The sequence below is a fragment of the Triticum aestivum genome, chromosome 4B, assembly GCF_018294505.1.
Source record: "Triticum aestivum cultivar Chinese Spring chromosome 4B, IWGSC CS RefSeq v2.1, whole genome shotgun sequence".
Classification (NCBI taxonomy): domain Eukaryota; kingdom Viridiplantae; phylum Streptophyta; class Magnoliopsida; order Poales; family Poaceae; genus Triticum; species Triticum aestivum.
In genome coordinates this window covers 291,500,338-291,514,867 of record NC_057804.1, presented here as the reverse complement: position 1 = coordinate 291,514,867, position 14,530 = coordinate 291,500,338, and the positions used below count along the sequence as shown (strand labels likewise).

General features: G+C 47.7%; 2 protein-coding genes and 2 long non-coding RNA genes across 4 annotated transcripts; all 4 read left to right on the top strand.

The window, feature by feature from the left end:
* Positions 1–373: 373 nt before the first annotated feature.
* Positions 374–4,614, top strand: LOC123092014 (peter Pan-like protein). The gene is made up of 6 exons (XM_044513650.1): positions 374–711; positions 824–1,054; positions 1,148–1,240; positions 1,324–1,511; positions 3,189–3,382; positions 4,197–4,614. Exons 1-6 carry the CDS (start codon positions 430–432, stop codon positions 4,307–4,309), a joined length of 1,101 nt encoding a protein of 366 aa, XP_044369585.1. The 5' UTR covers positions 374–429; the 3' UTR covers positions 4,310–4,614.
* Positions 4,615–5,204: 590 nt separating this feature from the next.
* Positions 5,205–6,019, top strand: LOC123094786 (uncharacterized). Its single transcript, XR_006445972.1, has 2 exons — positions 5,205–5,504; positions 5,619–6,019. It is a non-coding gene; the product is annotated as an uncharacterized lncRNA (long non-coding RNA).
* A 2,092-nt stretch (positions 6,020–8,111) lies between these two features.
* Positions 8,112–8,955, top strand: LOC123094785 (uncharacterized). The gene has a single exon (XM_044516690.1). The coding sequence runs from the start codon at positions 8,261–8,263 to the stop codon at positions 8,642–8,644; it is 384 nt and encodes a 127-aa protein (XP_044372625.1). The 5' UTR covers positions 8,112–8,260; the 3' UTR covers positions 8,645–8,955.
* Positions 8,956–12,220: 3,265 nt separating this feature from the next.
* On the top strand, positions 12,221–13,324 carry LOC123094784 (uncharacterized). The gene is made up of 3 exons (XR_006445971.1): positions 12,221–12,310; positions 12,389–12,990; positions 13,065–13,324. It is a non-coding gene; the product is annotated as an uncharacterized lncRNA (long non-coding RNA).
* Positions 13,325–14,530: the final 1,206 nt, after the last annotated feature.

Here is a 14,530-nt window from a genome sequence, read left to right as displayed (position 1 = left end):
CCTACAATTTCACCACGAACATGACACGGACTTGGTGGCTAGCATCGCTAGAAACTATCCAGGAGACCTATGTTTGATTCTCGGTTTCGTTCCCTTTTTCTCAATTAATTATGTTATTATAAGTCTGTTCTAATGGGCGGCCGAATTACTACGCGAGAGACGTGACAAAGATGTCCTTCACCAAGAGATCCTTCCAACTCGTTTGATTTTGTTTATTTTGAGACGACCCAACTCGCTTGAGTTGATGCGAGATATAGGGCCATGCTCGACCGCATCTCACGGGTTGGCCCGATAAGCCATGAGAAGTACCCAGGCCCATAATTTCATCAGCCCGTTAACTATTAGTCCTACAAAACCCTAACCCCCCATCCCTTAGGCCCCCTACCGCCTCAGAAGTTACGCAACTGCTCTGCTGCCCAAAACCTAACCATGGCGCGAGTCCGCAGCAATGGGCGGCGTGCCGGCGGCAGTGGAGGTGGAGGCGGCCGCGGCGGCAAGGGCAAAGGAAAAGGAAAAGGCCCGGGCAAGTGGAAGATGCCGTTGTCGGTGGCGCGGAAGCAGCAGGCGGTGCTGGCGAACGTGGACCAGGTCACCGGCGAGAGGATCCCCAAGAGCTTCGTCTTCTCGCGCGGCAAGCTCCCCTCCACGCTTCGTCACCTACAGCAGGACCTCCGCAAGCTCATGCTCCCCTACACCGCCCTCAAGCTCAAGGTCCCCATCTTAACCCCCTCTTCCATCCCCGCAGCCCCAAACCAATTTGGTGAATCCGTTTCTTAGCATTTTAACGAGCCACAAATTGATTTTCCGTCCATAAAATCAACAGGAGAAGAAGAGGAACAACCTCAAGGACTTCGTCAACGTTGCCAGCCCATTGGGTGTTACGCATTTCTTGATCCTCTCGAACCCAAAGAGCTTGCCGCACTTGCGCTTCGCCAAGTCACCGCAGGGCCCAACCTACACTTGTCAGATTTTAGAATACGCTCTTGCGGCTGACATCGCAAACTCCCAAAAGCGGCCAAGGTGTCCTGCAGAGATATTCAAAAACTCGCCTCTGGTATAAGCTGGATTTTGTTCTGTTCTTTTAATAGGTTACGTTTTTTAGTTACAAAATCAACTCACCTTTGTTGTGGAATCACGTGTTTTGTAGGTCGTGCTCAGTGGTTTCAATGGCCTGGGCGAGCCTTTCAAGAGTTTTGTTACCTTCTTTAGGCATTTGGTCCCTGCTATTGACACAGATACTGTAAGTACTGCATGATATCTTGGCGATGGAACTTTATATCTTCTTTCTGGCATACTAAAATGATAGCGTATTTTCAATTGTAGGTTAAGTTATCAACCTGTCAAAGATTATTATTGCTACAGTATGACAAAGAGACGGAGGCTATCGATTTCCGGCATTACTCCATCAAGCTACAGCCTGTTGGGGTCAGCCGCAAGATTAGAAAACTCATGCAGAACAATCAAGTGCCAGACCTAAGGGATCTTAAAGATGTTAGTGATTATGTGACAAAGTAAGAACTGAATCACCTTTCTAACAGTGTATTATAAGATACTCCCTCCGTCCCATAATGTAGGACGTTTTTTGGCACTACACTAGTATCAAAAAACGTCTTACATTATGGGACGGAGGGAGTATGTTTCAAGCCTGTGTTAATACTATGTTCTTTAATCGGTTGGCATGTGCCATCTAGAATGGGAAAATTGGTATGCTTAAATGCAAATTTAGATTCAAAATTAACAAAAAAAAACTGTGATTTGATATGTTTTATTGTTTGAAGGGGAGCCTTGGCGCAGTGGTAAAGCTGCTGCCTTGTGACCATGAGGTCACGGGTTCAAGTCCTGGAAACAGCCTCTTACAGAAATGTAGGGAAAGGCTGCGTACTATAGACCCAAAGTGGTCGGACCCTTCCCCAACCCTGCGCAAGCGGGAGCTACATGCACCGGGCTGCCCTTTTTTTTTTGATATGTTTTATTGTTTCCCTCGATCCAACATACAGGAAGTACTCCCTCCATTTTTATTTACTCCTCATATTAGCTTTGTCCTAAGTCAAGCATTATATTTTTTTTCTATATACTTGGTTAATTTTTCTAAAGTTTGACCTAGGACAAAGCTAATGGGTGGAGTAAATAAAAACAGAGGTAGTATGTAGACATGATATGATATGCGAGAAATTCAACTTGTGTTTGAGCAATCTGACAGATTTTCTACACTCCTATCACATGCTTGAAAACTTCCAACCCTTCTAAGCAGATCATTGTATGTACCCCATCATTTCAAATTAGTTTGCATATTGGGCTTTGGCTTGGCTAAGTCTTTGAACAATTACTACACTATTATTATATAACTTTGTGATACAAAACCGTAAACACGACTAGTTACTTTGGAGTACGAATCTAGTGACATCAATGTTAGGTCAGGTAAAGCATATACTGATATGCCCATTTTCCATGTCCACTGAAACCATTTAAGATGTTATAAAGAAGAGTACTAATTATGAGTGCAATGCAGATTCAACTATTCAAGATATTTGTTGTACAGTGCTTATAGATGGTTTTATCTACACAATGAATCTAGTTGTTGCAGTTGAAGTCAATATCTGTTGCTTTTAGACCAGCTCGCTCAATTGTTTGTTACTTTGAAATTAGACAGCAGTGACAGTTTAACATTATGGCTTGATTTGTCCAGTTTTATAATTATGGAGAAAAACCTACTACTCATATTCCTTACAATGTGCCCCCTTTCCTAACTATCCATTGCTCAATTGGACAATCTGACAGTTTAAAGACATTCCCTTGCTTTACGCCATCACCAGCTTCCTTTTGAAGTTTGTATTTTATAAATATGTTTCTCCAGCTAGTCCAATATACAACATTGGATGACTACCTATGGTGTTTCCCATTAAATGTATTTTGATAGTTAAGAAAAAACAATCGATCAAGATATATTTTCTTTGTTTTCAGATGGAAATGAAAATTCAAGAAATGAATTTAATTTGCATTCTTTTTACAATTGTAGTCGGTTGTTCACTGCTTTCTGACCAGTTCGCTCAATGATTTGTTACATTGGTATTATATAATAGTGACGATTTAAATGCCATGTCCTGATTTGTGACTTAATACACCAAAACCTACTGTTCCTCAAATTCTGTCTATAATGAGCCCCCTTTGTTTGCTTGTCCATTTGCAAGAGCTGGATATGGATCAGAAAGTGAACCAGACGATGAAGCAGCGACTGTAAGTCTAGCAAGTGATATAGACAAATTGAACAGAGCATCCCGAAAAAGTGCCGTCAGACTCCAAGAGATCGGACCAAGAATGACCATGCGCTTAGTTAAGGTTGAATCTGGGCTATGCTCGGGCGACATCTTGTACCCACAATCTGGTAAGTTTCATTTGGCAATGGGTAGGGTATGGGCGGGTATGGCCCTTTTCTACCCAAACCCAAACCCAAATCTTTTTTCTATACCCACCCACTTCTATATCCATGGGTACAAATTGGTACCCATGCCCATACCCATCGGGTATCCTATACCCAATGGGTATCCGGTGGGTACAAATATATAGCGTTGACATGACAAAAGTAAGATGGGAAAAGGGTCTTAATTTAGGTACCCATCCATCACAATCAGGTTTGGACTTACATAAAAAATTCACAATGACAACTGACACACAATTAAAGGTCTTAATCTGTGGTCCATGGGCTAGTTAAGAACTTAAGATGATTATTTATCCATATATTATAGGGTTTTATTTATTTATTTATTTATTGGGTATCCATTGGGTTACCCATGGGTATAATTTCATACCCACACCCCATGGTTTTTGAGTCGCGACTCATGCGAGTCGCTTTGGGGCAGCGACTCGGAAGAAGTCGAGCCTGCGTTGTGACTAGTCGCGACTCAGAGTCGCGAGTCGACACTAAGCTGAGTCGACCATATTTTTGCGACTCATAGACTAGTCGTCGACTAGTCGCGACTAGTCGAGCGACTCGAAATCCATGCCACACCCTACCCATACCCATACCCATGGGTATGAAGTGGTAGAAAGTCTCGCCCATACCCACTATTTTCGGGTAGGGTACCCGCGGGTACCCATACCCATGGGCAAAACTGCCATCCCTACTGATGTGGTGGTTCTTTTGAAATGCAAATCGCATGTTACTTTTTTGTCCTGAACTTCAATGCTATGTTATACAGTTGGAAAAGAAGATGTGAAGGAGGGACAAGAGGAAGAAGAGATAGAAGATGCTGAGGATATGATGGAGCTGGATGATGGGACGGAGGAGGACGACTCGGTTGACGAAGAGTAGCCTAGATGAGCTCGAGAGGTGCTGAGCAGCAGCCTATGATGATTGCTAAAAATGTGAAGCAACTGGTGTATTGCGACTAACATTATGAGTTTAGTTGATCCTTGAGAAAGCATATTCTGAGAAAGCATATCCTTAACAGAAGTCACTCTTGAAAAAGAGAGGGATAAATCTCTTGCAGTGATAATCCTTATTTTGGTCGAATCCGAATGGTTTTTAGCCCTGTAACATGATACATATTCTGTATTTACCTAAGTTTTGCCTTAGGAGGGTGCATATAAGCACTAGCTGCTGCGTTTGAAGTTGGATATTGGACTGTGAATTATTTTCATGGAACATGACCCAGATATTTCACTTTTGGAAGAATTGCTGTAAAGGCTTCCGAGGACCTGTCAATTTGACGTGATTCCCAACCATGAGGCAAGCAGCGATCCGGTTTCAGGTTAGTTCTTGTGCAGCAGAGTGTCATGCCCTTTTTGTGGGACTGCCCTGGAAAATGGGCCGTGGAACTTAGGCTGGGCCTAGTGGCAAGGATCTGGAGCAATGCTATATATGACGTGATTCCCAACCATGAGGCAAGCAGCGATCCGGTTTCAGGTTAGTTCTTGTGCAGCAGAGTGTCATGCCCTTTTTGTGGGACTGCCCTGGAAAATGGGCCGTGGAACTTAGGCTGGGCCTAGTGGCAAGGATCTGGAGCAATGCTATATAAAGAGGCGCGCGTCACAGGAGACGGGGCGAACGATTGAAACGTCTGAAGCCTCTCATCCTTTTGCTCCTGTTCCTCACCTCCCTGCTATCTGTATCTCCCTCTTGTTGCTGATTCTCACCTCAAATCTCTTCTCTTGTATCCGAAATCGATACATGGGGTGAGCAATCAGATCAGTACCGATTTCGGATACAAGAGAAGAGATTTGAGGTGAGAATCAGCAACAAGATGGAGATACAGATAGCAGGGAGGTGAGGAACAGGAGCAAAAGGATGAGAGGCTTCAGACGTTTCAATCGTTCGCCCCGTCTCCTGTGACGCGCGCCTCTTTATATAGCATTGCTCCAGATCCTTGCCACTAGGCCCAGTCCAAGTTCCACGGCCCATTTTTCAGGGCAGTCCCACAAAGAGGGCATGACCTCTGGGGCATGACACAGAGGAAGCAGAAATTCAGAAATTGCCTTGCCGGTGACACTGAAATCCTTCCTCGCTGGTATGATTTTTCTTGTTCTGCCTTGCTCTCTGGGTTGAGCTATCTTTTCGCCACGGTTAACTTATCTTTCCTGGCAATTTTTGCCGTGGTGTATCTCTGTACATTTGGAAGCAGCAAGCAACGCTGGCTAAAACTCCACATGCCGGTCAAGTGTAATCTCTCCCATAGTCGCTGGCCGCAGTTTTAAGCATACCTTACCCTGCGGCAAAAGGAATAACCCGTTGCTCCAATCGATGCAGATCCCCGATTACCAGTCGGCACATGCATGATTTAGGCCGAGAGGAGAATCCGAGATCTTGCCGCAGGCGGGGGCAGTGAAACACATATAATAACTTTTGTCGCGCGATTTAGATCTGAATTGCGTCGTGGATCGTTCTACCATGTTATTGTGTCGGCTCTATCTGACAGGCGAGAAGTGGTAGTTCCGGCCCACTTGCTTGTGGAGGCAATGAGTAGGTTCCTCGAGATCCTGAGATGCAGGCGCCGATAATAAAAATGCAGTGGAACTTTGGTCTCGAGTGCGTACAAATGAGATTGCGGTACTCCAGCCTGTTCCTGAACAATTCAAAAAATAACACAAAGCACTCAAATCAGCGAGCATGGAGCTCAATGCTCATGTTTACGAACAGCTTTCTAAGAGCATCTCCAACAGCCGTCCAACGAGCGGCGCGTTAAAATTCAGTTTGCAGCGCGTCGATCGTCTGGTTTGGCGCGGCGGGGAGCGCTTGCTCCAGCAGCGCTCTCGCACAAACACTTTGAACTACGTGCATAGATATTTTGTTCATAGATAAAAAGATACATAGTTCATAGCATAGATAAAAAACAATACAAAGATATTTACATAGTTCATAGCATAGATAGATAAAAAGAACTACGGTGCAACTACACAATTAATCTACGGTGCAACTAGAACTACTCCGAGTCGTCCTCATCATCACCCTCGCTGGTGTTGTCCGAGGTAGAGATCCACACGTCATCCCAACGATCATCATCTGACGAGAAGAACGACTTCCCACCGGCGTTGACGAGATCGCACTGCGATATGGCCAGTGCCTTCCGCTGACGTCTGTCCGCCCGCTCCGCGCAGCGCCTTGCCGTCCTCTCCGCCTAGAAGGCGCGTTCGTTGACGACGTCCTCCGGGTGACGCCGGCGCCACTCCGCCATGGCTCGCTCGTTCTCCTCGGCGATGAGGAGGCGGCGCTGCCAAAGACGGTGCTCCGCACGGTCCAGGTCCGTGATAAGACGAGGAGGAGGGGCGACGACCCGCGCCTGCTCGCGCGTGTAGACGTCGTGAAAGTTCATCTGTGCGCGAGGCCTCTCTAGGTGCCATGCCGCTGCGGCGTACGCGCGGGCGGCCTCGTGCACGGTCTCAAACGTGCCGAGGCCGAGGCGGACGTCACCGGACCGGATCTCAGCGTAATACGCGCCAGACGGGCGTTCGCGGACGCCGTGATAGCTCGAAGATGCCCGGCGGCGCGACGGCACGGTGGCGTGGTGGCGGCGGGGCGCTGAAGCGGTGAGGAAGCAGAGGAAGCGACAAGAAAACAGAGAAAGCGGGGAGAGCACGCGTGGCAGTGTGAATAGCCGCGTGGTGAGCGCCGCAATTTATAGACGCGCCGGAAACGGTGCGCCAAATCTACCGCGCGACCGCCCGCTTTCTCCCGCGCGCGCAAACGTTTACCGCGCGCGCTTGTTTCCCGCCTCCGCTGGAGTGCGCGAAAACTTCCCAAGCGGGCTAAATAGGCATTTTACCGCGCACACGTCTTTTGGCGCTGCCGTTGTAGACGCTCTAAACGCGTAGAAAGGAAGGCCGATGCGTCATTCATGGTAATAAGATGTTGGTCTCCTGATGGCCCCCCGCTATACCTGGCCATGGGCCGGGCTTGGGCCGGGCCTAAAAAAGCCCACGGCAGAAAACTGAGGCCCAGGCCCTCCCAAGCCCTACCATCAACCTACTTTTCAAGCCCAAGACCGGCCCATCTGGCGAAAAGCCCTGAAAAGCCCTTCGGGCTTAGGGCCATGGGTCGGGCCTCTTTCTTAAAATGCCAATATGACAAGCCCAAGCCCGTCCAGGCCCTGCTGGTGGGCTCAAAACTCAGGCCCAAGCCCGGCCCACAGGCAAGCCCGTCGGGCCTAGGCCCTGGATTTTAGGGCCGGCCCGGCCGCCCGTCGGGCCTAGGCCTTGGATTTTAGGGCCGGCCCTAGGTGGGCCGACAGGGCCGGGCCGGAGATGGCCAGGACTGACCCCGGCCCACGCGTCATTGCTGTTTCATACTCGTAATCTACATGAATCTTCTGCGTTAGCCTGAGAACATAATCATCACGACTATCCCGTGATCAAACGCATATCACCGGTTTTTTTTTCTCAAAAAGAAAAAACCCTCCCCGTTTTGCTAAGAACGCTCTCCTGATCCTACCGACCCCACCAGTCCTGAGCACGCAGGGCGTGCCACTGTGGGCGGCTCCACCCTAATAAAGCCCACCCCCCGTGGAGCCCACATTCAGTGGCCTCGCGTTACCAGTACCAACACCTCAAAAAAAAAAAAAAACAGTACCACCACCCCACCGCTTTCCTTCATGTGATCCACCCCTCCCCGTCACATGCCTATCTCCGCTACCGCTAGTTCGTCATTTCACACTCCCACCCCTGGCCCTCGCTGTCTAAAGGCTCCAGTACTCACTCTACCCACACCCGTCACCACAGCCTCGCACAATTATCGCCCCAGCTACAGGTAAGAGGGCGAGAGAGCAAGGCGATGTCAATGGCGGAGGAGCAGTACTACGGGGGCCCGCGCGGGGCGCCGCACGGGCTGCTGCTGGCGGTGGTGGTGGGGCTGGTGGTGGCGGGCCCGCTCTTCCTCGGCGACGGAGGCGAGGCGGTTACCGACGCCATCGCCGAGCTTCTCAGCCCCGTGGGCCTGCTCCTCCTCCCCGTGGGCCTCCTCCTCCTCATCCGCCTCCTCTCCTCCGACCGCGGCGCCGCGGCGCTCGCCGACGTGTTCGCTTTCGGCGGCTCGCCCGACGCCGTGCACCGCGTCGGGGGTTCCCCCATTGGTGTGGCTCTCATGTTGCTCCTCATCCTCGCCCTCCTCTACTACCGCTCCGCGCTCTTCGGCGGCGGCGGAGACGACGACGAGTAGGCGCCTGCCAGTAGGTAGTTCCCTGATCTCGGGGTTGTTTTGCTAGTTTCCGTTTCATGGCTGGGCTTGGGTGTAAAAGTGCGGTGTAAATTAACTGGTAGCTACTCGCCGTCTTGGTTTGCTCTGCGTTAAGGCTGAAGGTTCTGTGCTGCATGGGTCCATGTGCTTGCTCTCTTCCGCCTCTCCTCCTCGTCGCCTCGTCTCGTCGGTGGTGTCGTGACACTCTTTTGTTACTCCGCTAGAACCGGGCAGCAGTAATTTCTCTACTCCTATAAAAATGGCAGTTGGTGGTGATGTTGTGCCTGCCTCCATGCTATATGTGCAATCGGATCTGGAACGTAAGGCTGAGAATGAGGTGGGTACTTAACTGCATTTTTTATGGAAACACCCCGCACCGAACAGAATTTTGGAGAACACGTCCAAAACAGAACGCCGAGTGCCTGGAAGTTTCTTCTTCGCTCGTGAAACAGACGAGTCTTCGAGAGCCCCTCCCAAATTTCTCGGCGCCGGACGCTACCCTCTCTTCCGCGGCGACCACCGGATTTGAGTTGCGGGAGGGATCCTCCTCTTGAAAATCTTTAGTTGTATTTAGGGTCTCACTAAATCAGATTTTGACTTCAAGCTTCCCCGTATCTCCCATTCTAGATCTGGCCGTGGGAGATGGAGCCATGGCAGCGGTTGCTTTTGCTGCCATGTAAGTTTCTCTGCCCATCCGTCCTGCCACCCCTTCTGGTATGAACTTCCTTTTGGAAAAACTATGCCCAAAAAAATGGGATGAGCCCAACTCCCGGCACAATCGACGCACGCGCACGATTGAGCGCGACCTTTTCTTCTTCTCCCTCGATGATATTCCGCATCAGCCCGTTGAGAAAGATGGATGTGCCATCTAGGCGCCCCTCCCGGCCACCCGGGAGGTCGGAGGTCCAGGCCGCTGTTGCCGTCGGGCTGCGGGCGTGGCGCTCCACGCTGCTGTCCGCTGGCGCGGTGTGCTGAATGCTGCTGGTACCGGCGTGTACGCCAACACGAGCCCGGCCAGCATCAGCCTCCTGCCGGCCGCGTCCTCTGTGTGCTCATGGACAGTGGCGGTGTCCAATACAGACGAGTAGTATCCCGTATTCCCGTGTTTATTCGGACGAACACTGCCAGCTTTGAACCGTACAAATTAACATGACGAAGACGCCCCGCGACGTCAGCGCAATCACATACGCACAACGTCTTCCCGAACAGTCGAGTGTCGGCGACGATTGATGTGCCGCTGTTGCCGTGCTCCGCCTCCACGCTTTGCCGCGGAGATTCTTGCCGGTATATTTCACCCCCAAGATTGTGTATGTGATTTTCTTATTTGATCATCTTCGGGTCTGAGTAGTTTAAGCAGCTCTTTTTAGAGATACTAGTAAGATGCCTGTGCTACACAACAGAATCACAAAAAATTAGGAGAAGCATTTTTATACTTAAGTAATTAATACAGTCAAAAGCAATCAAAACATTGTTATATTTTCGATATGTTATATTTTCGATAGGTACACATCGAGCACAAGCATTTTCTTCCCATCTTCACTTTGCATAAAGACTTGTTTTTCTCCCTACTCGGATTTCTCATTGTTCACTGCAAATAAAAAATCGGCCAAATACATTTGGCAATTGCGACGTGACGGACCAGCTTTATCTCTGAGAATCGCATAAACAAAGAGCTACAAAACATGTTATACATACTTGCATACATAAGAGAGTATGTACAGTAAACATGTTATACATACTTGTATACATGAGGGAGTATGTAGAGGGTCTGTTGTCTATAACAAGGGAATGAAAAAAACAAGCAACAACACTTGCAGTTTCTGTACTGAGCAAAGAAACAAAATGTACTCCCTCTTTCTCGGTTTATAGGGCGTGCGCGTATCCCTAGGTCGTTAATTTGACCAACCTAATACAAATCATATATTACAAAAATATACCGATATAAACTTTAGATATTCTATTTTCAAAAGGTATAATTTTTGTGTTATATAGTTTATATTAGGGTGATAAAATTGATAACCTAGCTATACGCGTAGGACTTGTAAACTGAAACGAATGGAGTACAGTAAATGATCCTTTTGAATCATAATGGAAGGGGTGAGTGCACATGTACATACATAAAAAATATGAGCACTGCACTTGTAACTTTCTTATATCAACCATGTTTCTGAAAGAAAAAAATGCTGATAACTGACATCAAAAAACAAATATTGGATGTGTAGCTACCAAGCAAAGGAGGCACCAATGAGAAAGCGACCTGTTGTAACCGTTGTTCGGATTTTTTGAACGGAGGGAGTAACGAAGACAACTACAAAAAAACAGAAGTCCCGTAAAATCAGGAACACCAAAGCAGGTATCATGAACGATAAAGCAAATGACTTGAATTTGCCAGATTTGTTGGCTAATGTATACATAGACTTGTCATTACTCACGTTAATCACTGTATTTTTTAAAGTTGGGGGCGTGGCTAACGCGCGCGCGCGTCCCAGATGGCGCGCTCGATTTCCGACCGCACGTATCCGACAGCAAAACGACAAGTTTAGCAATCAGGCGCCCTCGTCCTATTCCCTTTCTGCTTTCTGGATCGATCCCGTCACGGACAAAATCACTGTTATGACCTAAAAGGTTAACAAAATCCCGATTTAACCTTGTTTTTTAAAAAAATTCGTTTCTGACCTTTTTGGGTGACACCAACATCCCTGGCGTCTGGCCCCTGGCCCGCACTGCCTGCCTGCCCGTTGACCTGCTGACGTGGCAAAGGGGCCAGACGCCAAGGACCCTGGCGTCTGGCCCTGGTAACTGGATAACCCCATGGGCCCAGCCCACTCATCCCCAACCTCTCTCCCTGGCGGCCGAAGAACAGAGAGCTTTCTCTCTCTCTCGCCCCTCTTCTCCCTCACACCAAACCCCCCCTTGATCTACTCCATCCTCCACCCAAATTTATGGATCTGACCCCCCAAGCATCCTTGAGGTATTCTCCCCTATTCCCTCCAATTTGTTTTGGTTTTCCCCTCTCTTGTTGGATGCATTATTCAACACTAGGTGATGTTAGATGAGTAGATGGTTTCTTTGTTTTAGGAAATTGTTTGTAATTGATAGATGATTTGGTAGGCAGTAGATGATGTGTAGTTGAACATGTAGGCAAAATCAATTCCGTTTTGTGTATATGTTGTCCATAGGTTTTTTTTGAACTAAGAGGGGTGATGAATACATGATTTTTGTATGTAAAATAGACTTGTTTGATAATTTGGTTTGATAGATGATGTGTGTATGTGTATATAATCCTATTGTTGGCATACTATATTTGCAAAAAATATAGTGAAATTTGGTACTCTAGATGATATGTATTTGCATATGTGACACCATATTATTTGACAAATTTATTTGATTGAGATGATGTTGGTATGTTTGAGAAGGATTATGTGTGCATATGAAGAAGAAGAAAATGATGTGGTTATGTTTGAGAAGAATGGTTTGTTCTTATGGCATAACTTGGAGAAGAAAATTGTATTGTTTTATATTGTTCATGTATTCATAGATGTTTGTGATTTATTTTGTAGGATGGCGGATGATGATGGACCTTGGTATGCCGGATTAATCGATGAGTGGGATAAGGAGCATCGTGCTCGTGCCATTGAGAATGGAAATGTAAGAAGCAAGACTTGTCAAATTTCTTTATTTCTCATTTGTGTTCTTGTATTGATCAAAACATCACTTTATTTGCAGCATGTAGTTGCTATGCGCATGAGGGGTCATTCCGCTGATGGCTTTACTTACGACCCGCGGTACGAGCCTTATATTCGGAGATTGGGTCTTCTCCCATTCGTGTTGCAGTTTAAGCGACGCGCTCCGCCGATGAACCACGCGGCGTTGACCGCACTTGTGGATCGTTGGAGGCCGGAGACTCACTCGTTCCACCTTCCATGTGGGGAGCTGACGATGACCCTAGAGGACATGGCTATGATAAGCGGCCTTCCTATCGACGGACAAGCTGTTAACGGTCGTGTCAGCGTCGTTAATTGGCGAGAACGGACAGGCATTTTAATTGGTGTTCAGCCCGACGACCCTCAAGAAGGCAAGGCCGATACCGGAGAGTGAGGTATTCTTGGCTAAAACTAGTCAGAGGAGACACCAATCCGTGCCCTCAGGGTGCCAATGACGTGGTTGTGCAACAGTACGCGCGGGCCTATCTTTGGTATGTACTAACCAAGGTAGTCTTCTCAGATGCAACCGGGAACTCAGCCCTCTGGATGTTCTTGGAGCTACTCAATAACTGGGATACCCAGTATAGCTGGGGTTCGGCCGCACTAGCATATTTGTATCGTCAGGTAAGAGATATTTGCAACCATTTATCTTGCATTTGTCATGCGCCTCCATATCTAACATGTTTGTGTGATTGCAGCTTGACTTGGCGTGTCGGAGGAAGGGAGATACATCCTCATTGTCTGGATTTGTTTGGAGCCTATCCGTGTGGATGTGGGAGCGGATCCCGGTTGGACGGCCCGATTTCAAGAACCCCCTCATGGCAAACCCGCGGGGTAATCATGACGGGTTGCATGATGATGATCCATATCGGCGCCCTACGCTTGCTTACTATTGGGAACAAGTAACAGTCTACACAGGAAGCTCGCATGTGCGATACAAGTGCTATATGAACGAGCAGGACACCTTGACTGCTGAGCAGGTTTTGAGAAGTTCGATGAGATAAAATTTAGTCAATAATGAAACTTATGTAGCTAACAATGTATCTTTTGTTTTGCAGGTATATTGGTTGCCTTATGTGGAAGATCGTGACTTTGATCTTAATGAGATGTGCACGCGTGATAGCCATCTTTGGCGGGCGAGGTGCCCAATGATATGCTTCTTCGCAGTCGAGTGGCACTTTGTAGACTGTGTGGCAAGACAATTTGGAAGAAGACAAGGTATTCCAATTGAGGAGAGCAAGGAGGAAATGCTATCTCTGCATCGGTAAGCAAGCATGCCTTGAGTATGTAGTAGATCATTGAATAAGTCAATGTTTGCCAATGCTTTGTCCCGTGCATCATTTGTAGGTTCGATCGAAGGAACAATCGGGATATATCGGATTGGGCAAACAAACACCGTGCGTGGATAGAAATTTGGAATCAAAGAGATACATTAGTGCAATCAGAGAATAGACCTCACAATCAGTCAGCATATCAGAAGTATCAAGTGTGGTATGCGGATCGTTACCGGTTGAAGCTGAAGCCTGGTTGGACTCATGAGGAGTGGTCGGAGTTGGTGTCTAAAGACCCGGAGACTGCACAAGGTTATCAAACCTTCAACACGTCTGTGAGAGACACCAGAGGGGCTCACGTTGACTATGCACCGATGCATGACGAAATGGTAGTCTGTTTGACTGATTCTAACATACTTGCATCATGTTGTCTTCTTTCAAATACATAAGTTTGGTGTGTTCATGAATTGCAGGGCAGAGAGTTGCTTCTGTGCGTCAACAATGCCAATGTTGCACTGAGTCATCCACCTGGTGGTGCATTATCTGAGAGGACTCTTAGAAGCACGATGGAGGTTAGTCGCAATATATTATAAAAGTTTTTTTTTCGCGGATTAGTTATTTGCATCTCATATCATAGCATATTTTGTGTTGTCGCAGAAGTTCAAGAAGCGGTTCCATAAGATGGCAGCTATGCTTTCTTGCCATGGTGCTCAGTCCAGTGACGTGTATGCACCTGGTAGCCGCGCCGCCAGAGCTAATAAACGGCGTTATGTCCAGAACGAAGAGGACATAGAGGAGGAGGTCAATGAAGAGGAGCCAACACATCAAGAGGAGCCAACACATCATGATGAGCATGAGTATGATGCAACACATCAAGAGGATCATGAGTATGA

Excerpts from the sequence above, each read along its gene's own strand:
- LOC123092014 (XM_044513650.1), top strand. The coding sequence starts at position 430 with ATGGCGCGAGTCCGCAGCAATGGGCGGCGTGCCGGCGGCAGTGGAGGT. Across the intron at positions 1,241-1,323 it reads CTGCTATTGACACAGATACT|GTTAAGTTATCAACCTGTCA; the intron begins GTAAGTACTGCA and ends TTTCAATTGTAG. Across the intron at positions 3,383-4,196 it reads CATCTTGTACCCACAATCTG|TTGGAAAAGAAGATGTGAAG; the intron begins GTAAGTTTCATT and ends TATGTTATACAG.
- LOC123094785 (XM_044516690.1), top strand. The coding sequence starts at position 8,261 with ATGTCAATGGCGGAGGAGCAGTACTACGGGGGCCCGCGCGGGGCGCCG.